At 41.9% G+C, this 26,295-nt stretch overlaps 1 protein-coding gene across 3 annotated transcripts in view; it reads right to left on the minus strand.

The window, feature by feature from the left end:
- The window catches only part of SLIT3 (slit guidance ligand 3), an 878,603-nt gene that overhangs the window by 129,375 nt on the left and 722,933 nt on the right, over positions 1 to 26,295 (minus strand). For all 3 annotated transcript variants that reach the window (XM_075344498.1, XM_075344497.1, XM_075344499.1), the window contains 5 exons: positions 24,663 to 24,731; positions 20,715 to 20,786; positions 20,217 to 20,288; positions 15,435 to 15,506; positions 8,830 to 8,993 (listed from right to left, as the gene is read on the minus strand). In XM_075344498.1, coding sequence (XP_075200613.1) covers positions 8,830 to 8,993; positions 15,435 to 15,506; positions 20,217 to 20,288; positions 20,715 to 20,786; positions 24,663 to 24,731 — 449 coding nt within the window. The remainder of the gene's footprint in view (positions 1 to 8,829; positions 8,994 to 15,434; positions 15,507 to 20,216; positions 20,289 to 20,714; positions 20,787 to 24,662; positions 24,732 to 26,295) is intronic.

Here is a 26,295-nt window from a genome sequence, read left to right on the forward strand (position 1 = left end):
TGACGCCTAAGTCTGTCTGTGTTGCTCCCAGACACCAAAGAAACCATCGAGCGGAGTATCAGAATCTGAAATCTGAACAGAGTACAATGCCGCCATGACAGTTGGAAAAGTTTCTGCAAAACTCCACGTGACCCATTTTTACTAGAGCTCCATATAATATCATGTTTAACACTACATTACACAATTATTATCTACATTTGCGGTATTGTACAAAGTGGATGCATTGCTGTATACTGCATCTAACAATCGACCTGGCAATCACTATACATACAATGCATACATACTAATGAGTATATGAATCTGGCTGAAATCCATGACAAGGATTTACTCAAATGCCTTACACAAAACATATTGATAGGAAATCTCCAAAAAGTGGTTTGCTCTCCTGTCAGCAGCCATAACTGCAGCCTAACAATCGCTGACCTTTCCTTACTTCCCTATTTCAGAATTAAGGGGCAGATTACGAGATACATACTACACATGCTTTTTATTAGCTCTGATATTTCAACTTGGAACATAGGCTTTAAAATACTTGCTGTAAAGTTCCACCTAGGAAAAACCAATTAATATTGTCTTTAATCATGAACACATGTTATAAATCTGCATAGACAATACCGGCAATGTGAGCCAAAATATATATAAAAGGAATAGAATAAATACAGACTCATTCCTGAAGTTCAGCAATTTATTTAATGTCACTAAACTGGCCAAAATATTGCTCGGGGTCAGTCAGTATGTTTGGCAGGTTATGAATTAAAGGTACCGGTGCCAAAAAACCAAGTGTGGAATATCAAATCACCTTATCTCTACATGTAGCAATAATCCCAGAATATTCTGCACAGTAGAGCATCAGGATGTATACAGACTGTTATGCTATTTACTATATCAAGCTTTAATTGCTATCCACTCAGAAACAATAATTCTCACCTGTTTTTTGCCATTTTTTCAGAGAGAAGCATAATATGTAGACAGTGACCCTGATTCCAGTGTTATGTTACTTACTGGGCTGCTTGCTGTAGTTTTCATAAATTCACTCTGTGTAGCCCCACCCCCACCACTGATTGGCAACTTTCAGAGTGCATAGGCAGAAAGCTGTCTATCAATGGTGTAGGCGGGGTTATACAGGGCTGAGCATTTAGAGATCTGCTAGATCTGCAACAGATAAAGTAGAGATTTTATCAAATCTGCAGCAACCGAAAAAATGATACATCACTGAAATCAGGGTCTCTGCCCCTACATTATGAGGGTCCCGGATGAGGCAACAAAAACTTGTGAAAGATTTCCTTTAACACCAAGTTATTTTTAAACTTGCTTTGGGATACTTGGGGTCTAATTGAATGTTTTTCTTTCATTTCTAAACCAATCACTAGAATCTATTGTACAGTGTGTTTTTAGATTATTAACAATTTCTCGATAAAAAAACCCTTTAGGCTTCTATTTCTTTTAGGATTTAGAAATAATAAATTATAGCGTAAATTAAGGCACGAGGAATACAGGCCCTTATTTAGAAAGACATTGCAAGTGACCAATGGCCAACCTAGCAATATTGTGATATTTGCTAAGATTTCTCCTACCACCCAAAAAAAGAAGATATATATCAAATAAATACAAAAAATATATCAAATATATCAAATCCTAACTGCATGTATGTCTGGAAATTCAGCAATGAGTTAAGATTTGATATACTTGATATATTTTTTCTATTTCACTGTCCTCACACCCATCTGTATGCGAATGGCGATCAATGATCTTATGCACAGTGCATAAATCACAGTATTGACATATTGCTTTTATATGCCATCCTTTTTGATCAGGAGAGGTTTAACTTCATGTATCCCATAATCCCTGAGAATAAAAGGGCAGATCAAAGTGCGCCTGCGCATGACCGCAATGCTGGTCTGTGTGGATAACGTAGGACACATTATGCATATTGGGCTGGGTAAAAGGAGGACAGCAATCGCAGCAGAGAGGAAGCGCCAGACTGGAGCAGCGATACCCATTGGACCAGACCGCCCACTTAGATGAGTATTATAAAAGTGTTTTTTATGTTGTTCACAGTGGCCTGGGGTCTTATGTACAGTATTCTTGAATCCTGTATAGAAGAGCTTACTGATGGTGCCCGCAGTGTATAGTCTCCAAATCTGGTGACAGGTTCCCTTTAACCCCTGTCTTCAGATTAGATATCAAAAACCTGCTGACAGAGTCTCTTTAAGAGGAAGTATCCTCAAGCACAATCTTGCCGTAATCTGCATGATCTACACTGTGATTCTTTATGATATGCAGCAATCCTAAAGTTTATCACAATTCGATAACAAATTACTAGATATTGAATTGTTCATCATTAAGCAAGGTTTTTTTTTAACTAAATGCGTGCTGTTGATTCCGAACATAATCCATTGTGTAAATGAAGACCATTAAACTGTTGGGTTCCATGCAGCAGGTAACACAGCACTGCAGACAACAGATCAATAGCAATTTCCAGGGGCAGCGAGGTGAAGAAGCCTGACCCGAATCATTACACATTGTAGGTCTTTATCTGCAATCACATTAAAACAACAGCAGTGTGTCTACAATGTCAGCGCTCTGATGCCCTCCTCCTAACAGGATAAAAGAAGCCCCAGAGACTCCCTTTGATCAATTGCGTGCCTGGTCATGAATGTATGCATAGTGGAGGATGGCCGTCCATTCATCTGTAGGTCTTTTATTTTCAGCAATTTTTTAGTTCATATAGTGAATTGCGGCTCGGTGATCACCCAGCTTCTAGGTCACTGGTTTTCTGTTTGTAAAATAATTCCGAAATGCCTTTTTATATATTCCATTAAGACAAGCTGCATTTCCCCCTTGATAATAAAAAGCACTGCAGCGCTTCACTTTATAGAGTATTTTATATAACACTATTAAGTCAGAGATGTTCACTTGCAATACTAATGAGGAAAAAGTTACATTGCAATAAAGCCTGGTTAAACGATAATAAATATCAGGATATTCTTTGAGAGTTCTGCTAACTGTACATCCACAGCTTAATAATAATAACCACATACCTAAAATAATGAAGCCCATAAAAGCTATAGAAAGGCGCTGTCTGATTTATACGTCTTTTATTATTACTTTCATTAGAAGATTTGTGTCTTAGTATCTGCAGACCCTTTTTCGGGATGGGATGTCTGAGTAGTTATATGTTAAAATAGTTTTTAAGTGTTAATTCCATAGAGATGCACTTTCTACAGACACAATTTTAATTTCCTCTGCTGGCTATGGCGTTGGATATCATAAAATATAAATGAAGTAATTGCAATTTTCTCTAAGGCAAACAACTAAATGAGTCAATATGAATAGTGATTTATGGGGCCTGTCAGAAAGCACCATGGATAGGATTTCCATGCCCAGGAACCAGCGTCTCGTGGAGCGCTTTCTACAAAAGGTTCACCTATGTCTTGAGATGTATAGTACCAAGAATGAAGGCTTCCAATTCTATGAAAAGATACATCACAGAACTACTCAGTGCATGCCTCTCGCCTCTCTTTTTTTCGTATGTGTAACTGTCAAGCCTCAATCAGTGGGCACTGCGCAGAATTAATAAAAAACTACTCATAAAGGAAGGCTGGCAATATTGGAACAAATGGAGCAGAATTATTAGCTTTAAGGAATACTTCACAGGCAAAATGAGTTTGCAAGAAACTTAGATACAAAAGTGCTTGGCACACCAAAATAAATAAAAGGACTTTATTGCACAGGCAATCCCAATAAAATGTAACATTTCGACCCCTATATTTGGGTGTTACGGGTCGTCGGTGAGACTCTTGCGGCTGAGGCTAAGTCCTGTAGTGGAGCTTCTGAGCATGTGCGAGCTTGCAAGCACGCTTTTTGTTCTAAGTCCCCTTTTGCTCCTTCTGAGCATGCTCGCCACGTGGCAATCGTCGATTGGTCGTGATCCGAGATCACATGACTATGACGTGTCGCTTCCTGAATGGCCGTGGCTGACATCATCAATAACACGAGATCACACGACCGGGACATGCTGGCTGCTTATTGGCTGCGGCTGACATCAGTGATGACACGAGATCACATGACTATGATGTGTCGCTTCCTGATTGATCGCGGGTGACGTCATTGATGACGAACTCGCTGGTGATTGGTGGATTGAGTCAGGAGCGCCTCCATCTTGTGGGAGGTGCTTTTTCTATATAGGACCCTGCAGCACCCTTCTCGGTGCTCAGACGTTCTTGGTGCATGCATGGGGTAGACGCCTCATGTGTGATGTCCAATATTACCCGCTTTCTTGCACTTTAATGGATCGGGTTAGGCAGGGACTCTGTACCCACTAGCATAACACCATTAACCGTTTCCTGGCACCTTAGTGGAACGGGTTAGGCAGGGTCTCAGCATCTACTAGTTTACACGAGTGCACGCCTCCATCCACCTTAGTGGAGCCGGGTTAGGCAGGGACATTGCACGCATCGCCCTCAGTATCTCTGATCTGTCTGTGCAGCTAGCATAGAGAGCTCACTGACTCCTTATGTGTTGGTTAGTGGACTGCGGTTGGGTCAACCATCCGCTTTTGTTTTGTAGTTCCTGTAATTGGGCAGGCACTACATGTCCACCTACCATATTATTTGCAGTAACACACTTGCTACAATCTCATTCTACACATTTCTGTGAGGTAACAGAGGTGGTAATCAGTGGACCGCGGTTGGGGTACCCATCCGGTTACGTTTTCGTAGTTCCTGTAATTGGGCAGGAGCTACAGGTCCATTCTTATATTTCAGTTAGCATTTCTCCTTAAGGTTTCGTTGTGACTTAACAGTGAGCACCGCTTTAGGTTCTAGTGCCACTGTGAAGCAACAGTGACAGTACTGCTGAGGTGGTATGGTACCCTTCCTTGCTCTCGCCAGCAGCAAATTTTTCTACACGGTGGGCCCTGACTGCTAGAAAAATTACTATCCCCTATCAGTGGGCAGTTCCTTGACATTGGGTCTACTTCAGACACAATAGATTCTTGTGTAGGGATATGCGTTTAATATGGTGACATTGACATTTATAGATAAATCAGATTGCTAAGGGGTTAATAACAGCTCACAGCTGCCACTAAGCCCTAGATTAGTACTGGGAGGTGTCTATGAGACCCACTACTAATCTGTAAGTGAAAAAAAATTAACACACACTGAAAAAATCCTTTATTTGAAATAAAATGCATAAAACACCATCTTTCACCTCTTTATTAACCACCAAAACACCCAGGTCCGATGTAATCCACATGAGGTCCCACAATGAATCCAGCTCTGCTACATCTGAAGTGATAGTGTGCAGCAATAGAACATGAGCTTCACTGTGAGCTTCAGGCAGAGAATGAGCTGTGAAATGAGCGGTGACATCATTCAGTTTATTTGCGGTCTCAACTGGAGGTTCCCACGGTCCTCCACCTGTGATTGCAGGAAACCTAACCTCAGGAGACTTCATTGAACTGAGTGACCTCTGTAGCAGAGCTGGAGTTACCATGGGACTTAGTGTGGATTATGTCAGAAACAAGGTGTTTCTGGGGTTAATAAAGTGGTGAAAGAGGGTGTTTTTTGTGTATTTTATTTCAAATAAAGGATTTTTTCCGTGTTTGTGTTTATTTACTTTCACTTACAGATTAGTAATCGGGGGATCTTATAGATGCCTCCCATTACTAATCAAGGACTGAGTGGCAGCTATGAGCTGTTATTAATATCTTATGTCTCCCGGTTGCCATTGCACCAGGGCAAACAGGATGAGGTGGGTAAAGTGAGGCCACAATGCTCGGCAGCTGCTGGCTGCTATATTTAGACTGGGAGGCCTAATAACCATAGACCTCCCCAGCCTAAGAATATCAGCTCCTAGCTATTGGCTTTATCATGGCTGGGTATCAAAACTGAAGAGGACTAAAAGCCAGTTTTTTAAATTATTTATTTAAATAAAAAAATAAATAAAGTGGCATGTGACTCCTCTTATTTTAATACACAGCCAAGATAAGCACACGGCTGGGGGTTGCAGCCGATAGCCATATGCTTTATCTGTGCTGGGTATAATAATATGGGGGGACCCGTGCCAGTTTTTTATTTATTTACTTATTTGTACAGCAAATGCATGCACAGCGCCTCTGATTGGTTGCAGTCAGACATGTTGTTACACAGGGTCAGGGCGCATCTGACTGCAACCAGAGAAGCGGGGACTGGCGGTGGGAAGGGGAAGCAGTGAATATGTATGAAGGATTATGAATGGCCCCGGACGTAGCGTTAGAGTGGCGCAGAGACTCAATAAGTATAATGTGCCTGCTAAAATCCCGATATCCCTATTACCACCATTTTATAGCACCGGATTTTGGACTCATAGATTTCTATGGGGACTGGCATCTGGCCAGTTATCTAGGATCAATTCTGGGCGTGAACTATTTTTTTTAACCTGGTTGGACCTCTCGGGTATCTGCGAGTCTGCCCATCACTAATCTGTAACATGGAAGAAGGGGACAGAAGCTGGCCAGATCCTCTGACTCAGCCAGCTTTAGTGCATCGGCAGGAGATTCTAAAGCATAGAGGCTACATGTGGCGCATGATCCTTACCTAGGTTTTTAATTTTATATTGAACAACTAGCTGCTTATGTTACTAGCTAGCCTGACATCTCACAGTGGTTGATAACATAGACAATGAGCTGTTCTGTGGTTATTGAGAATGGGAGAATTTTTAATAGGCGATATAATATTTAATATACGTTGCAGAGTTGTTTGTTTTTACAAGCACTTTGCAATTTTACCTATTTAAGAACTTGACAAAACTCCTTTAGCTCAACGTGACAAACAATTCTATACAGTGTGTCCACCCATATCCTGTCCACCACCATTAACTTGAGTACGGCGGCAGCTATAGGTATAGAAGTGGTGTCTAGGTATAGTAAAGTAGCCAAGTGGTACGCAATGAAACCACCTATAGCGCCACCTGGTGGAAAACAACAGAGTTAGCATTTTTATCTCGAAATTGGAACGAGATAGAGGAAAAAAGTGAAATACAAAGTTGTAGGGCATCATCAATTCAATACGAATCAACACCTTGCATACAGAAATGCTATGATATGAAACCCATGACCCCCCCAAAACATTGAATGCTGGTCACGCATATGGCGCTTACTTAACTTTGATGCTCAAAGTGGCCACTGTCAGCTGCAATGCACATCTGGACTCTGCACAGCATACTGTATCTTGCTGCACATTGTGCAATATGGTAGGTGACACGTTTGCACAAGCATCAGTGATACGTCGTCGTATGTCCTGCAATGTTGGTGGAGAGGTCGCATACACCTGCTGATGTCACCTCACAGAAAGAAGTCCAATGGGGTCAGGTCAGGTGAGCGTGGAGGCCACTCCACGCAGCCACCATACCCAATGACTTGTAGGAAGGTTTTCATGAGGTATCGCTTGATGTTCGCAGCCTTGTTAGTTTTATACGTTCTAATCATAGCATTTCTGTATGCAAGGTGTCGATTCATATTGAATTGATGATGCACTACAACTTTGTAATTCCCTTTTTTTCTCTATATCGTTCCGTTTATGAGATAAAAATGCTAATTCTGTTGTTTTCCACCAGGTGGCGCTATAGGTGGTTTCATTGCGTAGCACATGGCTACTTTACTATACCCAGACACCACTTCTATAAAAGTGGATAACCTCGGCACACTAAACCTCCCAAACTGAGTCAGAAAGTCACAACGGATAGTAATGCAAAATCACTCTTTATTGGTCCGTTTTTAGAAAAATCTTTTTATATAAGCATATATGTTTTTGTCCAAACAAGTTACAAATTGACGTTTCGGCCTGAGCCTTCGTCAGATTGGACTTATCAAGAACACATATAATTGTGACAGGTACGTCAACCAAGAGAGCCGGATAATGCAAAGCAGTTTATACTGTTGTGTGCATCACTGTCGCTTAGAGACCATTATAGGGTAATATGTATTATGAGGCACCTGCCAGGTGCTATAGTACCTCAGCCTAGGAGTGCTGGGGAGGACTGAGTGGTGGCGTCTAATATGAATTACGCTGTATGATAGCCTTGCTAATATAGCGCTGTCACAGGAGCTGTATAAGGTTGCTGGGATGTTTTCCACAGAATATGCCTTATGGGAAGCGTGCTGTGGAATATAGGTACCTCTAAGTGGATGGCCAAGGGTTAATGAAGCCGGTAGCACCGGAAGGGTATCAGGCCAAGGTCCTCGCCGCTGGTGGACGTGCGTTCAGTACTAGCGCGCTCCTGTGCAGTGACAAGTGATGCACACAACAATATAAACTGCTTTGCATTATCCGGCTTTCTTGGTTGACGTACCTATCACAATTATATGTGTTCTTGATAAGTCCAATCTGACGAAGGCTCAGGCCGAAACGTCAATTTGTAACTTGTTTGGACAAAAACATATATGCTTATATAAAAATATTTTTCTAAAAACGGACCAATAAAGAGTGATTTTGCATTACTATCCGTTGTGACTTTCTGACTCAGTTTGGGAGGTTTAGTGTGCCGAGGTTATCCACTTTTATTGTCTATTATTTAACTCTGAGCACCTATACACCTATTTACCTCTGAGCACCTATACACCTATTTACCTCTGAGCACCTATACACCACTGTAGCAGAGCTTCCTCTACAGTAGACACCACTTCTTTGCCTATAGCTGCCGCCGCTCTCAAGTTAATGGCGGTGGACAGGATATGGGTGGACACACTGTATGTAATTACAATATGGTATTAGTGTCCCATCCACCCTTCGGGATCAAGGGTTGGACTGAAATCAATGTCATTAATATTAGTACAGAGGGGACAGTTACCTTTGCACTGGAATCTCTGTGTTGGCGTAGTCAGCAATAGTCGGTCAGTCATCTCTTCAGGCCCACTACAGCGTGCTATACCAGGCTCTTTGTATCCAGCTTTTACCCATTCAGACAACCACCGCACGTTACAATCACAGTATAACGGATTGGTTCCAAGAGCGCTAAAAAATGTAGAAAAAAAAGTTTTTTGTAATTGTCAGTCATTGCTTCCTTAGTCTTATGTTACCATTAACTACAGTTTCATAAATGAGATTGTGAGAAAATGACAATATTGATAAATTTACCACTTTATTCTAAGTAATGTGATCAATGAATGAAAGGCTAGTACATATTATTTGTGTACAATGCTTATCTATTGAAAAAAACGTTAAGAATGATTCATATAGTCTCCAGAATGGATATCGAAAATGTAACAGATGAGGCAGGTCTAGATGATGACATTACAGCAACACAAATATATACAGAGGCAGGCATCTTTGCTTCATATGATCAGTCATTTTCTGCCCCTAAACCTACTAGGATTGGCTTCTGGAAATCTCTTACAGAACTCAGAAAAAATGCCGCCCGCCTCTTATCGCATGGTGTCAACACTTTGTAAGTAGGAAGGACTTTTTATTGGCCATTGTGGGAGGTGGAGGAATTCTATCCAAAATGTAAAAAAATGACCACATGTATCATTAGGCGTTGGAGCACTAACCAAAGTTTGGTGATGTGTCATTTACTTCCAAAGATATTGGTATTTTCTTCTTGTTGTGGTGTCTATTTGTGTCAAAGTGACAACAGGAGGCAAAGCTACGTATAGTCAGCCCCGGCAGATCATTTTCTGAACCTGAGGAGAAGGAGCTACTGATATGGCTGTACCTCTTGTCACTTTAGAAATCTGGGCACCACCGCTAAATAGAAAAATGTCAATGTCGCTGTAAGTAAATAAAATATAATTCCCAAACTCTATTTCTTTAAAGGGAATGTGCCAGCTGGTTTTCCCAATATAAACTACAGTCATGGGCAAAAGTTTTGAGAATGACACCAAAATTATATTTTCACATGATCTGTTGCCCTCTGGTTTTTAATTGTGTTTGTCTGATGTTTACATCACATACAGAAATATAATTGCAATCATATTATGAGTACCAAAAGGTTCTATTGACAGTTAGAATGAGTTAATGCAGTTAAGTCAATATTTGCAGTGTTGACCCTTCTTCTTCAGGACCTCTGCAATTCTCCCTGGCATGCTCTCAATCAACTTCTGGACCAAATCCTGACTGATAGCTGTCCATTTTTGCATAAGCAATGCTTGCATTTTGCCAGAATTTGTTGGTTTTTGTTTGTCCACCCGTCTCTTGATGATTGCCCACAAGTTCTCAATGGGATTAAGATCTGGGGAGTTTCCAGGCCATGGACCCAAAATCTCTATGTTTTGTTCCATGAGCCATTTAGTGATCACCTTTGCTTTATGGCAAGGTGCTCGATCATGCTGGAAAAGGCATTGTTGGGCGCCAAACTGCTCTTGGACAGTTGGGAGAAGTTGCTCTTGGAGGACATTCTGGTACCATTCTTTATTCATGGCTGTGCTTTTAGGCAAGACTGTGAATGAGCCGATTCCCTTGGCTGAGAAGCAACCCCACACATGAATCGTTTCAGGATGCTTAACAGTTGGCATGAGACAAGACTGGTGGTAGCGCTCACCTCTTCTTCTCCTAATAAGCTGTTTTCCAGATGCCCCAAACAATCGAAAAGGGGATTCATCTGAGAAAATGACTTTACCCCAGTACTCAGCAGTCCACTCCCTGTACCTTTTGCAGAATATCAGTCGGTCCTTGATGTTTTTTCTGGAGAGAAGTGGCTTCTTTGCTGCCCTCCTTGAAACCAGGCCTTGCTCAAGCAGTCTCCGCCTCACAGTGCGTGCAGAAGCACTCACACCAGCCTGCTGCCATTGCTGAGCTAGCTCAGCACTGCTGGTAGTCTGATCCCGCAGCTGAAACAGTTTTAAGATACGGTCCTGGTGTTTGCTGGTCATTCTTGGGCGCCCTGGAGCCTTTTTGGCCACAATGGAAGCTCTCTCCTTGAAGTTCTTGATGATGCGATAGATTGTTGACTGAGGTGCAATCTTTGTAGCTGCGATACTCTTCCCTGTTAGGCCATTTTTGTGCAGAGCAATGATGGCTGCACGTGTTTCTTTAGAGATAACCATGGTTAACTGAAGAGAAACAATGATACCAAGCACCAGCCTCCTTTTAAAGTGTCCAGTGGTGTCATTCTTACTTAATCATGACTGATTGTTCGCCAGCCCTGTCCTCATCAACACCCACACCTGTGTTAATGGAACAATCACTAAAACAATGTTAGCTGCTCCTTTTAAGGCAGGAATGCAATGATGTTGACATGTGTTTTGGGGGTTGAAGTTCATTTTCTTAGCCAATATTGACTTTGCAAGTAATTGCTGTTAAGCTGATCACTCTTTATGACATTCTGGAGTATATGCAAATTGCTATTAGAAAAACTTAAGCAGTAGACTTTGTAAAAATTAATATTTGTAGCATTCTCAAAACTTTTGGCCATGACTGTAATTCCACTACCTTTAAAGGGGTGGTTCACTCATATTTTTTATTGTCTAGATCGATATTATATTGAGAAACAAAGTTTCTCTCAAATACCTTATGTTGGCAATAGTGCCTGTGAGAGGCGCTATTGCAGTTCCCCATGCCTGACCCCCGGGCTATGTGACCTCGGGGATCCGGTGACGCCACGTCAAGTTCCTGACACCGCGGCCGGCCACAGTCTCCTTGAATAATGGGCTGTGGGCGTTGTTTCACTGCTCATCACTGGCCCATCAGCTCCCTCCTCCCTCACAGCAAAGCGCTGCAAGCAGGAGACACACTGAGCTGTGACAAGCGGTGACACAACGCCCACAGCCGAGTAAGTCAGGAAGACTGCAGCCGGCCACAGTTATGTGACGTGTCCGGAACTTGACGTGACGTCACTGGATCCCTGAGGTCACAGAGCCTGCGCAGTCGCAGTGACACTCGCATGACACTCGGCTCCCGCTGTGCTGCTAGCGTGAGCTGAGTGTCATGCGAGGATCGCATTAGTCCCCATGTGGCCCCGGCCTAAATCCGCAGGTATAAAAAAAATGCAGTTTGCGCACAGCATTTTTTTATACCTATAGGTTTTGCTGGGGAATGACTGCAGAAATGTTAGACACATTTTCTGTAGCAAACATGCAGAAAATCCGCGGTAAAATCCGCGGTAAATCCGCAGCGTGCGTACATAGCCTAAAGGTTTCAATATGATCAGTATTACAGCCCATTACAGCCATATCTTTACTTTACACTACACTATCCTGCTGACAGCTTTTCTTTATCTATTGATACACTTATGGACAATTTTACTTTTTCAGTAGAAATCCTCCTAAATTATTGCCACTATCATTTCTTTTTCTTAGTAAAAAGACCGACCTAGGATCACTCAATCTACATGCAGATGAAATGCTTGACGAGGATTAGACATAATGACAGCCTGTATATTATTATTTGCTTTCTATTTAAACTAACTTCCCCCCATTGATGACATGTGATGTGTCTTTGTTATTACATCAGTGGGCTGTCATGGTGTCGGGGGCCATAATGTATGCATTAATAGGAAGCAGTTGATGTACTGCAGGACCAAAATAAGGTTTAAAAAAAGTTTAAAAAGTTTTAAAAAAACATTTTAAAAATACAAAATGTAAATGTTAAAGGGAATCTGTCATAAATAGTTTTAGGTGTGAAATTCTTGCTCTTTCATAGACAAGTCCTACAACACATTTGGAATCCGAAAGAATATATCTACTATTTCATTTTAAATGGTGACAAACCATAGAAACAAATTCACAGAATTTTTTGAATACATTATAGGGTAAATTAAATGGTTTCATTAAAAATTACAACTCTTCCAGCAAAAAACAAGACTGATGAGGCAAAATAAAATATGGAACTCTAAAGTGAAGGGTTTAAGTATTTGATCAGTATTTTACCTCAGTATATGACAACCAAAATCAGGAATGGAACAATCAGAGGAAAAGTATATGGCCCTGTGTGCACAGTGCAGTTTTTGATGCATTTTTGGTGCAGTTTCTCATGCAGTTTATTGTCCAAATTTGCATGTTCAAGCTTATCCCAGCAAAGTCTATGAGAAATCAGAAGTGTTGTGCGCACATTGCTTCTTTTTTCATTGCAGTTATCAGTGCAGTTAGGCCTTGTGCACACACTGAATCTTTTGCTGCGCTTTTGATATGTTTTTTGGTTCAGCTTTTTGCCCAAAAGTGCATGTCTGTCCTTCCCCAGCAAAGTCTATGAAAATTCAGAAGTGCTATGCGCACGTTGCTTCTTTTTTTCATTTTAGTTTTTGGTGCAGAAAAAAAGAAGCAGCATGTCAATTCTTTGTGCGTTTTTCGCTGCGTTTTTTACTCATTGACTTTAATGAAGTAATGAAAAAATGCATCAAAAAACGCATTTTCAAAACTGTATGAAAAACACACATGTGTTTTTAACAAAAAAAAATTGTTTAAAAGAACTGAATTCCTCAGTGGTTGATACCTTTTAATGGCTAACTGAAAAGATGGTAATAATAGCAAGCTTTCCAGACTACTCAGGTCTCTTCATCAGGCATGGTATAACAGAAAATCTGAAGAGTCACATATTTATACACAACAGGACATAGAATAGTGCAGTAAAGAAGACAAGATATTTACTGCTCCATTCTGTATCACATAACTTGTCTTCTTTACTGCACTATTCTATGTCCTGTTGTGTATAAATATGTGACTCTTCAGATTTTGTGTTATTCCACGCCTGATGAAGAGACCTGAGTAGTCTGGAAAGCTTGCTATTATTACCATCTTTTCAGTTAGTCATTAAAAGGTATCAACCACTGAGGACTCTCAGTTCTTTTAAAGGGAACCTGTCATCAGAAATTTAGCTATCCACCTAAAAGTTTCCCCCTCTGCAGCTCCTGGGCTGCATTCTAGCAAGGTTCCTGTAGTTTTTCTTGCCCCTTTTAGCCCAAAATAAACACTTTATAAAGTAGTACCTGCTCGTATGTAAATTTTCTCATTTTTCCATGTGGGCGGTCTGTCTGGTGTCTGTGCCTGTCCTCCTACCGATTTACGCCCCCCCCCAGAACGCAGAATTTCAAACCTCAAGACGCCGCCCCTGGGCGCCTGAGGTCCTGCGCATGCGCTCTGCTACCGTAGCGGGACAGTGCACAGCGTGCACGTGTGACTGCTGGTGACGGTATGCGCAGGCACGATGTTATGGGCGGCGCTGTGAGTGTCCTCAGCAAGTGCCGCCCATAACCTCGTGACCGCACTTTCCTCTCTTCCTCCATCGTTCTGCGCCAGCGCTCGCTGGCGCGGTGACCCGACGTCACCTCCTCCCATCTATTTCCTGCTGCAGGGCAAGATGGGAGGAGGTGACGTCGGGTCACCGCGCCAGCGAGCGCTGGCGCAGAACGATGGAGGAAGAGAGGAAAGTGCGGTCACGAGGTTATGGGCGGCACTTGCTGAGGACACTCACAGCGCCGCCCATAACATCGTGCCTGCGCATACCGTCACCAGCGGTCACACGTGCACGCTGTGCACTGTCCCGCTACGGTAGCAGAGCGCATGCGCAGGACCTCAGGCGCCCAGGGGCGGCGTCTTGAGGTTTGAAATTCTGCGTTCTGGGGGGGGGGCGTAAATCGGTAGGAGGACAGGCACAGACACCAGACAGACCGCCCACATGGAAAAATGAGAAAATTTACATACGAGCAGGTACTACTTTATAAAGTGTTTATTTTGGGCTAAAAGGGGCAAGAAAAACTACAGGAACCTTGCTAGAATGCAGCCCAGGAGCTGCAGAGGGGGAAGCTTTTAGGTGGATGGCTAAATTTCTGATGACAGGTTCCCTTTAAACAAACTTTTTTTTTTATCTCTACTGGCTAACACGGTACAAAGATAGATTTTACCTGTGTTTTTAACATGCATTTTCAACACAAAGCGTTTTTCTGCCAGAGAATCCATTTTTTGGTAAAGGCACAAAACTGCAGTGCGCTTTCAAGGTATAAAAAGAAGCAGCATGTCAATTGTTGGTCTGTTTTTTCCTGTGCTTTTTAGCCCTTCCAGCTTTTAAATATACCAAAAACAATGCACCCAAAAAAACACTAAGAATGCATGCATTTTTTTGGAGCGTTTTTGGTGCGTTTTTTTGGTGCAGAAAATGTCTGCAGCGTGTGCACATACCGTAATAGAAATGCGGGCACCACTTCTATATTTATCACCCACTCCTGGTTTTGGTTACAAATACTGAGGTAAAAACAAGAGACATAAAAGTGAAAAAAAAACCCTGTGGCTGAAATCAGTGTCTAAATCATTGATAAAACGATAACATGAAATAGCCATTTCTAGACAAAATATGTTTTTGGATACCTTCGTGTTCAGTTTAAATAGCAGATGATGTACCGCACTTTCCAAATATAGCAAATACTTGAATACAGACATTGATGAAATAATATCATAGATGTAGTGGTGTTTTGTACATAGGATGATGTATGTTATCATTCATAGTGCACAAAGAGAATGTACTTACAGATGGGATAGTGACGTCAGGTCATTAAACGATCCTTCTGGAACTGAAGAGATATCATTTCCATGAAGAGTACTAAATAGAAGAAAAAACATATAAAAGTAGAGTTGAAGTTCATAACTATCATATGCAAGTCATAAGTCACTCAAATACAATAAAGGCTTTTCAGTCATAGAGAATATTAAAGGGGAAAAAGCATGGAGTCTGAACTGACAAAGACGCGGATTCCAGAAATTTGTCACTATGTCCACGTGCACACGTTGTGTATTTGACAAGTTTCTTACCTTGGTATTTGTAAGACAAAGAGTGGAACAATCAGAGGAAAAGTATAATAGTGACATGTCACCACTTCTGCATTTTATACCCACTCCTGGTTTTGGCTACAAATACTTTTGTAGAAAACTCACCAAATACTCAATGAGTGCACGTGACCTAAAGGTTCAATTACACTAGCAGAAAATTGTTAAAGTGATGAATGGGTTAGAAATGTCTGAGTAGTGATCGATTAATCGTCCAATTGAACATCGTGCATTGTGTTTCCACTGACAGAAGAGTAGTTGTGTGCAAGAGAGCAGAAAGTGAATTATTAGGTCACACACCTTTTCTGCAGCAAGGGAATGTAGCCATTGTTTTGCACTGTTAGGCTATGACCGCACTTTGCGTCGTGCTACTTGCAGTTCAGAACGCACGTTTTGGCCTTAATTGATTTAGCCAAAGTTGCCTTTTTTAGAAATTTAGCGCTAAAAACGCATGCGTATTTGCCGCGCTTTAGATGCGTTTTCAGAGCTTTTTACATGCTTTTTCCCTTGCGTTTTGACAGATGCGTTTTGAACATCAAGACACTGCTAAATAAAGATTAAATAGTCAAACAGAATGAAAAAAGAGAAAAAAAAAGCAAAACATATATAATAGTTGATTTAATAAAGAAAATATTTCATGAAATTATAGCGGTTTCATAATATTTATTGCTAAAATAGCAATAAAATCATAATTTTCATTAAATTAATTGTCGGACTATGTGTGTGTGTAAACGGACATATGATTCCATTATTTTAATGTCTAAAAAGCATGCGTTTTTGAAGTGAAAAACGCACTGTTTCTGCACCTAAAAAGCATGCAAAACGCTGGAATTTAGATGTTTGTTGCTTTTTGATACTTCTCATTGACTTCAATGTTAGCAAAACGCTGCAGAAATCGCAAAAACAATTGACATGCTGCTTCTTTGAACGCATGTTTTTTGCCACAAATTATGCAAATTAAAAGCAGTGTTTTGAAACGCAAAGTGCGGTCAGGAAATCTTCATTTTCCATAGACTTTGCAGGAAAATCAAAACGCATGCCTTTTGGCAAGAAAACGCTGCTGCTCAAAACGCTGCTGAAACGCAGGTGAAAACGCAAAGTGCGGTCATAGCCTTACTTAGTTGACTTTGTCTCAAGGCACAGGTTTATCTAGAGAGCCATGAGTATTTTTAAGAAATAACATATAAAGCAAAATAATTGAAAAAAATACTGGAATATCTAGTGGAATAAGAGAGAAATAGACATGACACAGTTGTCTGCAACAAAGAGATATCCTGCCACGTGTGGGGCTGTTGGAGGAAAATAGAAAATAATCCCAATGATTTCTGAAATAATTTCAGAATCTGTTAAAAAAGTAACGCTCTGTTCTGGCAAAAGTAAAAATGATTGAAGTCCATGGTTACCGATAAATTTTAAAGTGTATCAGTTTTTCATCAGTTTGAAACAAATCCAATTTTTTATTATATCTGTCTTTATTGGATCCAGCAGCAATCAGTCATCAGTTATTATTACAGGACAAAAAAGTTGTGCAGATTCCACTGTATTGAGTGAGACTATGACAAACTAGTCGAATTCTGGCACATCGCATAACTGTGGCCCCATGATCTCCATTCCCGGGTCTGGCCCCGGAGAATCCTCACAGCGCATTGTGCACAATGTGAAGATTCACAAGTCTGCATATTACATACTCATGGCCATGTGACTGCTATTCCCAGCTCTGACCCCGGAGATTCCTCACAGCACACACAATGTGAGGATTCACATATCTGTACAGTATATCTCATACTAGGGGTCATGTGACCGCCGTTCCCAGTTTTGACATTGGAGAATTCTCACAGCGCACAGTGCACAAAATGTTAAGATTCACAAGTCTGCATATCACATACTCATGGCCATGTGACCGGTTTTTCCGGCTCTGACACTGGAGAATCCTCACAGCACACAGTGCACACAATGTAAGGATTCACAAGTCTGCATATCTCATACTCGTGGCCATGTGACCGCCGTTCCCGGCTCTGACACTGGAGAATCCTTGCAGCGCATAATGCACAATGTCAGGATTCACAAGTCAGCAGTCACGGAGAGTGCCTTCAGACTTATGGATTTAGATTGGATTACTCCTTCAAGTCTATAGAAAATGGATCCATTAAATAACCATCCATTTTTCTTCTATTTGAAACAGATTTGTTTCAAACAGATGATTACTGGACATGTGATCTTAGGCTAAATCCACGATGACCATATCTTCAGCCTGAGTGCTGTACGTGGAAAAAACTGATAACACTTAGTCCCTGTGCACATACTATGTTTTTACCCATGGTTTGTTTTGCGTTTTTGCTGCAGAAATTTCTTGAGAAAATGGTTGTAACCTTTCTGCAGACATTCCCCAGCAAAACCTATGAAAAAAAAAATAGCTGTGCGCACACTGCGTTTTTTTCTCAAGAACATTCTTTCTGCAGAATTTCTGGAGAAAAAGAATGAGCATGTCACTTCTTTTCTGCAGGTCCCTGCGTTTTTTGCCATAGATAATGGTAAAAAAACGCAGGGACCAATCTGCTGAAAAAACACATAAAAAACACACAAAAACGTGGTATAAACGCATGCGTTTTTCGGTGCGGTATTGGTGCATTTTTTGAATGCAAGTGCGCTAATCTTTCAGACTCTCAAGAAATTTCTTTTGAAAAATCCTTTTTCTAGTGCGCACAGGGCCTTAAGACCAATATTACTGAATACCATTTTGTTACACCGACTGATTTCACAGCGCGCAGTAGTTTCTTCTCTATTTTTGTTTTCTGAAGACTTGAGATTCATAGTTATGGGATTAGATCTTTAATGTATGTAATAATGATAATAATGGCAGTATCTCCACTTCTGACTATTTGCTGATCATCCATATGATGGCACTACCGCCTATAACAATGTTCAGAATCCTGATATCGGAGAGTACATTTGCACATATGTTCACTGTATGACAAAAAAAGCTGAAATAGTTTTGCTGATACTCTCATTTTCCAAGTCCCTTGAGAGCTCAGATAATGAATAAATGACAACAACAGATTGCACGCTGTCACTGAGGCATTTCTCTTCCCTCTAGAGAATTGATTTTTAATAACAGTATAGATGACGTGCGGTGACACCAGGATAAATCTACTCATTCCGGTGCATTTTAAATGCAAAGTGAAAGAATATCCATGTTCAGCTTTCCCCCAGCAAAAACTTTCCGGGTCTTGGGATCCCAATACTGAGAGACAGCAATATTATGTAATAATTACTATGTGGGTTCAGGTCAAGGGGCTTGTGTTTCCATATGACTTCAGTCCTCGTGTCATATTGAACTGATGGAAATTAAAACCCAAAAGCAAGAAAGCCTATGCAGCTACTGTAATCAGAATAATTATTTATCGTTTTATTTTAGATGAAATGGAAAAGACCGTGAGATGAATATCTGGAATCAATAGATTACAATGGAAAACACGACATTAAAGAGGACTACCCACCAGGATTTCCATATATAAACTAAAGCCAGTGCTATACTGGCACTATCATGCTGATTCTAAACATATCTTTAGTTGTGAGGTCGGATGTATAGTTTCTGAAATACAAGCAAGTAACGTTTGTGAAATGCACTGTTATTTGATTGATAGCAGCTACAGAATATCTAATAGGTGGGTTGGGTTTTCCTAGTTATTACCGCCCCTGTCTGCTGCCTGGCCTTCCTCCCTCCTTCTTCCCTCTGTAATAACATAGACAGGGGGAGTAAAGCCAGGCAGCAGACAGGGGCGGTAATAACTAACACAACCCGACCCACCTATTAGATATTCTGTAGCTGCTAGCAATCAAATAACAGTGCATTTCACAAACTCTACTTGCCCATATTTCAGAAACTATACATCCGACCTCACAACTAAAGGTATATATAGAATCAGCATGATAGTGCCAATATAGCACTGGCTTTAGTTTAGTTTATATATAGGAAAATCCTGGTGGATGGTCCTCTTTAAATAAACCCACATATCAATATTTGATGATTTACTACAACAGAGGATCTAGGAAATTAGAATATTAGAGATGGTACAATAGACCCTCTGTGCACAGCATTTGGTGCCATCATTGAAGTGGCTCTATACCAGAAAATTGGGAGCTCAAATTTTTTGTAGCGCTACCAAAAGTAGGATGCCTGCCATAATGTCTGTGCTATCAACCCTCATCCATGATTAAGGCACAAATGGTCTCTTATTAACATGTAAGAACATGAATGTAAAATCGTATTGATCACACAAATGCCGAGGACTGTAAATCAGCAGCACAGAGCACACCGTGTAACGGGTATGCCCCGATAAAAATCTGAACCTGGTTGGTTCTAAATACAGCACAGCGCGGTACAAACTGCATAAACTAAAGGCTGAATCCTGAAGTGAACTGGAAGCCATCTGTTCATTAAGGAGCCTGCTGTTAACGAAACATCTCAAGAACTTGTGATACTTACAGCACTCGCAGAGACTTCAAGCCATTAAATGCATGAACTGGAATGCACCTCAGACGGTTGTAGCTTAAAATCCTGAAAGAATTATCAAGGTGGTTTAATATCGTGCTTGTCACTTCATTTACGCAGTAAGAGCCATAATAACATATTGAAATGCTTTCCATGTATCCCTATACCAATCTGTAAAATGCAATATTTTATCTTGGCACGCTTCCGCCAGATGTGCAACAGATGAAAACACCCATTTGGCAATTAGAGGAGAAGCATGACTTAGTGTTACAGGCTTGGCTATCACCATTAGAACTACGGCTAGGTACGCCTTCTGCAATACAATGGTTGATGCTGGCCCAAACACATTGATCGCAATGTATTTACACATTCCCTAAATGTGTATATATATATATACACACACACACACACATTCAATACCTGTGCATGTTGCTTGGTAAACACAATGGACATGAATAAAGTATACAAATGAGTTAAAGGCTCCATACTCACAGTGTAGATAGGTGGGTCATGTTGCTGAAGGTGTAGTTAGACAAGACGCTGATGCTGTTGTTGCTTAAATCTCTAAATAAGTATGACATATACATATATTTAGGATTAGTCTGCAAACATCATTACTACAGTAATAAACAAGACTGTTCATGTAAATACGACTTTTTGACATTTTTATTACATAATAATTCAGATTAAGAGGCACTTTGCACACTACGATATCGCAGCTGCGATGTCGGTGGGGTCAAATCGAAAGTGACGCACATCCGGCGTTGCAGTTGATATCGTAGTGTGTAAATCCTTTGTGATACGATTAACGAGCGCAAAAGCGTCATTATTGTATCATCGATGTAGGGTCCGGCATTTCCATGAATTGGGAAATACCGATGTTACGATGTTGTTCCTCGTTCCTGTGGCAGCACACATCGCTGTGAGTGAAGCCGCAGGAGCAAGGAACATCTCCTACCTGTGTCCTGCGGCTCACGCCGGCTATGTGGAAGGAAGGAGGTGGGCGGGATGTTTACGTCCCGCTCATCTCCGCCCCTCCGCTTCTATTGGCCGCCTGCCGTGTGACATCGCTATGACGCTGCGCGACCCGCCCCCTTAATAAGGAAGTGGTCGCCGGCCAGAGCGACGTAGAAGGGCACGTAAGTGCGTGTGAAGCTGCCGTAGCGATAATGTTCGCTACGGAAGCTATCACCATGATATCGCAGCTGTGACGGGGGCAGGGACTATCGCGCACGGCATCGCAGCATCGGCTTGCGATGTCATAGTGTGCAAAGTGCCCCTTAGACCCTGGGCACGTAATCCTATCCTCAATTTTGCATTTACCACCTACACTGAATATATATCAGAAACGTAATCAGAGCGAGCCTTAATAGGGTTGTCTGATGTTGGGTGGTGCCCTCCGAATTGATCAGTAGTTCAGACCAGTGGCATGGTTACGCTTCAGCCAGGACTGTGTTCTCTCTGATGCTAGAAGCAGCTGTAGCTTTGCCTCTGCAGCAGCACACTGCAGTCCCACTGAATCTGTGTAGAAGGCCGACCACCACAGATAGTCTGTAACTTGACAGTAACCTAGGCAATGGCAGTAAACAAAATTACAACTCCGTCCTTTCTTTACATCAGAGAGGATTTTGAAGTTAAAGTTCATTTTAATCAATAGATCTTGAAATAATAACAAGTTAAACAACTGAATGTTATATAAAATGTTTCTGTTTCTTATATATCTGCCCCTGCAATCCAATGCTATATTGCCTGTATACTCTTTGGCTTCCTCCAGGGCCTAGGAGATGTGGTATGATCAAACCATGTCCCTGTACGATCAGACACGGCCATTACACACTACATAGCAGAGACACATATATAAGATTATCCCAGCACAGGAACATTTTTTTAATACATCCAGTTAGGGAAATTATTATTATTATGAGATCTATTGATTAAAATGAGGTTTTATCCACCCAAATTTGGAAGGAATTTGGGGATGCATCATAGTCCAAAATGTACCTGGCTTGCTGTGGTGGAGAGTGCAGCGATGGTGCATGATCACAGGAGGCAGGAGCAGGGTCACTGCTGCAGGAAGACGCAGCAGCAGGAGTGGGGCGATCACGTGTCCACTGTTAAAGAAAATTAATATTCACTTCTCCTCACGCCCATAATCCCGGCACCTCTTGGCGCCTAGATCAATGTTTGTGCAGGTTTTTACTACCACTGACCTTGGTGCCGAGAGATGGGCGGAATTATGGGCATGGTGAGCAATGAATATTCATTTTGGATTAGCTGGTAGCTAATGTCGGCGTGTGACTGGGGGCTCATGACAGAAACATCATGCTCCACTTGTCGCTTACATGCCGAAATCATTTGCCAACATCAGAAGAGGGAGCAAAGGGAAGGGGAGTAGAATTCATTTACTTTTTAATGTGTTAAAAAAGGGCCATAACTGGAGGCATATATACCAGAATGGGGAATATATACACCAAGATGGTGGACATACTATATATTCAAAGATTGGGAACATATATGCCAGGATTAGAGACATATATACCAGGGTTAGGAACATGTATACCTGGATGGTGGACATATATACCAGGATGGACCCAGGATGGGGAACATATCTATACCAGAGGTGAACATATATACCAGGATGGAGCCAGGATAGGAATCATGAATACCAGGATGGGGGGTGTTACGGTTGCTGTGGCACTGGAGACTATGTTCGGATTTCTTGCTACTGCACATGTGCGAGCACTGGAGACTATGTTCGGATTTCTTGCTACTGCACATGTGCAAGCACTGGAGACTAAGTCCTATCTTGGAGCCATTGCACATGTGCGGGTGACATCATCGCTGACACGAGGTCACATGTCTCTGACACCTAAGCTGATTGGCCGCTGGTCATGTGCTTGTGACACGTGGTCACATGTCTCTGACACCTTCTATGCCGATTGGTCGCTGGTCATGTGCTTGTGACGCTTTGCTCGGTGATAGCCAGCATGACGTCATTGCTGTCGTTCTGGCAGCGGATTGGCTCTTTTGTCCTCCATCTTGGATGAGGCACAGAGTCTATATAAGACCCTGACGCATGCCGCCCGGCGCTCAGTCCTCTTGGTTCATGCATGAGAGTAGACGCTCTGTGCACGTCCCTCTAGGCATCTCTCTGTCTATGTTAGGTGAGCGCTACCGGCAGGGTAGCGTTCTTGTACCTTACAGCTTCGGCTGCGGTCCGTATCCTTACATCTTAGTGGAGCGGACATAGGCAGGTGCCTGAGGCACATGGTCCGGCGGGGCCTTGTGATTCTACTCGTAGGTGCATGTTGCCGCTAGGGTAATGTTCCTTATACTGCGCCTGGCAGTTGTTCGTATCCTCGCACACTAGCGGAGCGAAAATAGGTAGGAGCTTTGTGCGGCTTGTGCTGCTGTCCGTCTCTTTTGCACCACTAGTGGAGCGGACCTAGGCAGGTGCCATATCTAGTGGTTCGTGTCCTCGCACACTAGTGGAGCGAATGCAGGTAGGAGCTTTGTGCTTACGCTGCTGTCCGTCTCCTGGCACCACTAGAGGAACGGACCTAGGTAGGTGCCATTTCAAACTCACTGCTTTTGTCTCTGTGATCATTAACCGAGACCATACCACACACCCTCCGAGTAAGGGAGGAATTGCTTTATTTCCTAACTATATGCCTCTGTGAGTTTAACAGAGGTATTGCACTCTGCACTTGTGCTACTACTATTTACAGCGGTACACTTATATACTCTTCCTCACTCATTAACCTATCCCTTTTACGTTAATGCTAAATACGGTAGTCGCTCTGACTTTAACAGTACACGCCGTGATTGGCTCTAGTGTCACTGAGACGTATCAGTGTCAGTACTGCTTTCGTAGTACAAGATACCCCTTATCCTCTGCCATAGTCTGCAGCAGAGACTTTGCACGGTGGACCATGACTGTCTGATATCCCTTTGGTTTTTATAATCAGACAGCCCCCGTAACAGGGGGGATATATATACCAGGATGGGGAACATATACACCAGGATGGACCCAGGATTGGTAACATATACCAGGATGGGGGCAATATATACCAGGATGCAGCCCATATATACCAGGATGGGTCACATATATACCAGGATGGGCCTCATATATTCTAGGATGGACCACATACAGTATATAGCAAGAAAAGGCAGGATGGGAGACATTAGTACAAAAATGGGGGACATTACCCCCATAACAGTGTCAGGACAAGATCCCCTTATAACAGTGTGTCAGGACCACATTTTTGTTTCATATTTTTTCTCCTATTTTCCTCTTGTAAAACTTACGTTCATCTTAGGATCTGGTACCTCTTATAGTCCAAAAAATACAGTATATACTTTTCAAGTGATATGTATAAATATTGGCATTTCTCTCACTAAATACAAGTTAAGGGGTCTAAGTAGAGACATGATACTTACATCAGTGTTATGTGCTTGAAACTAGAGATTTCTTTTGGCACTGATGTTAAGTGGTTTCCTTCCAAATATCTAAATTAAAACAAATGACAGAAGATGGAGTCATAAAGTAGAAATGGGATGGATGCAAAACAGTTAAGAAAGAGAAAGTAATGGTTAGGACTGAAAAAAGATCATTTCCTATATTAGCAGAATGGGTGGAAGAGCTGGCACTGCTTCCTAAACCTAGGGCAGGAAAAGAACAGATACCTAGTAATTACTGTTCCAGCAATAGGAGAAGGAGCGGGCGCTCTGTCCTTCACAGCTGAAATGGTCATGGGTTTGGCCAATGCAAGTAACAAAAAGATAATGGTTTTGAAATGGTGCCGGGACTGTAATTTTTGTTTTGGCACAGGAATGTTTTCGACATCTCATATTCACAAAGTCAAAGGAGAACCAATATACTGTGGTTACAGGCAGCTCCATGTCAGCTGGAGTAAATGGAGAGTTCAGGTTTCCTCTCTTACATCAATGACCTTCAAGATGGAAATAAGCAGAATATATGATTTTCACTAAAGTATGTTTTCCCTATTAGAAATGTTCAAAGATTCTCAAATATGAAGTGTAGCTATATAAATTTAAAGGGAACCTGTCACAAGTTTTGGGGCCTATAAGCTACAGCCATCACCAGTGGGCTCTTATATACAGCATTCTAATATGCTGTGTATAAGAGCCCAGGCCGCGCTGTAGAACATAAAAAAAACACTTTATAATACTTACCTAAACGGTCGCTGCAGTGGAGTTGGGTCATATGGGCATCATCGTCCTCCGGTGCCGATGCCTCCTCTTTTGGCCATCTTTGTCATCCTTCTTCTGTAGCTGGGGTGCATGACATATCCTAAGTCATCCACACTCGCAGGCATTGAGGTCCTGCGCAGGTGCACTTTGATCTGCCCTGAGCAGGGCAGATCAAATTATTGATGTGCACCTGCACGGGACCGGCGAGTGTGTATGACGTAGAACGCGTCATGCACACAGGCTTCAGAAGGAGGCCGAAGATGGCAGAAAGAGGAGGCATCGGCACCAGAGAATGAAGACGCCCATATGACACAACTCCACCGCAGCGACCGTTTAGGTAAGTATTATAAAGTGATTTTTACGTTCTACACAGTGGTGTGGGCTCTTATATGAAGCATGTTAGAATGCTGTATATAAGAGCCCACTGGTGATGGCCGCAGCTTATAGGGCAAAAAACTGGTGACAGGTTCCCTTTAATGATGATGCTGCAATTCTAGACATTGCATACAGTATGTATGAGTAGATTTCAGTTTTACATTATACTGCACAGAAAATCCTCATATATGTATGATCACCTTCACATAGTATTATGGCCACACATGACTAACGTGCAGCCATGGTTGTGATAGTAACATTCGTTTGATTTACAGCCCGTTGGGCCTAGCGCCCCTGCCACCTTCACAACACTGCCAACTCACTCAATACAAAAGAGCTGGCAAGCATTGTGCATGTTCTGCAGGCTAGCAGTGGTGGTCGGTCTCCAAGACAACGAGCTGTAAACAAAAACAAAATGATGAATATTTCAAGAACAGACTAACATTTTAATAAGCACTAAATTGCAAAATTGCTTGCATTTACA

This window comes from Anomaloglossus baeobatrachus, chromosome 4, assembly GCF_048569485.1.
Source record: "Anomaloglossus baeobatrachus isolate aAnoBae1 chromosome 4, aAnoBae1.hap1, whole genome shotgun sequence".
NCBI classification, from domain to species: Eukaryota; Metazoa; Chordata; class Amphibia; order Anura; family Aromobatidae; genus Anomaloglossus; species Anomaloglossus baeobatrachus.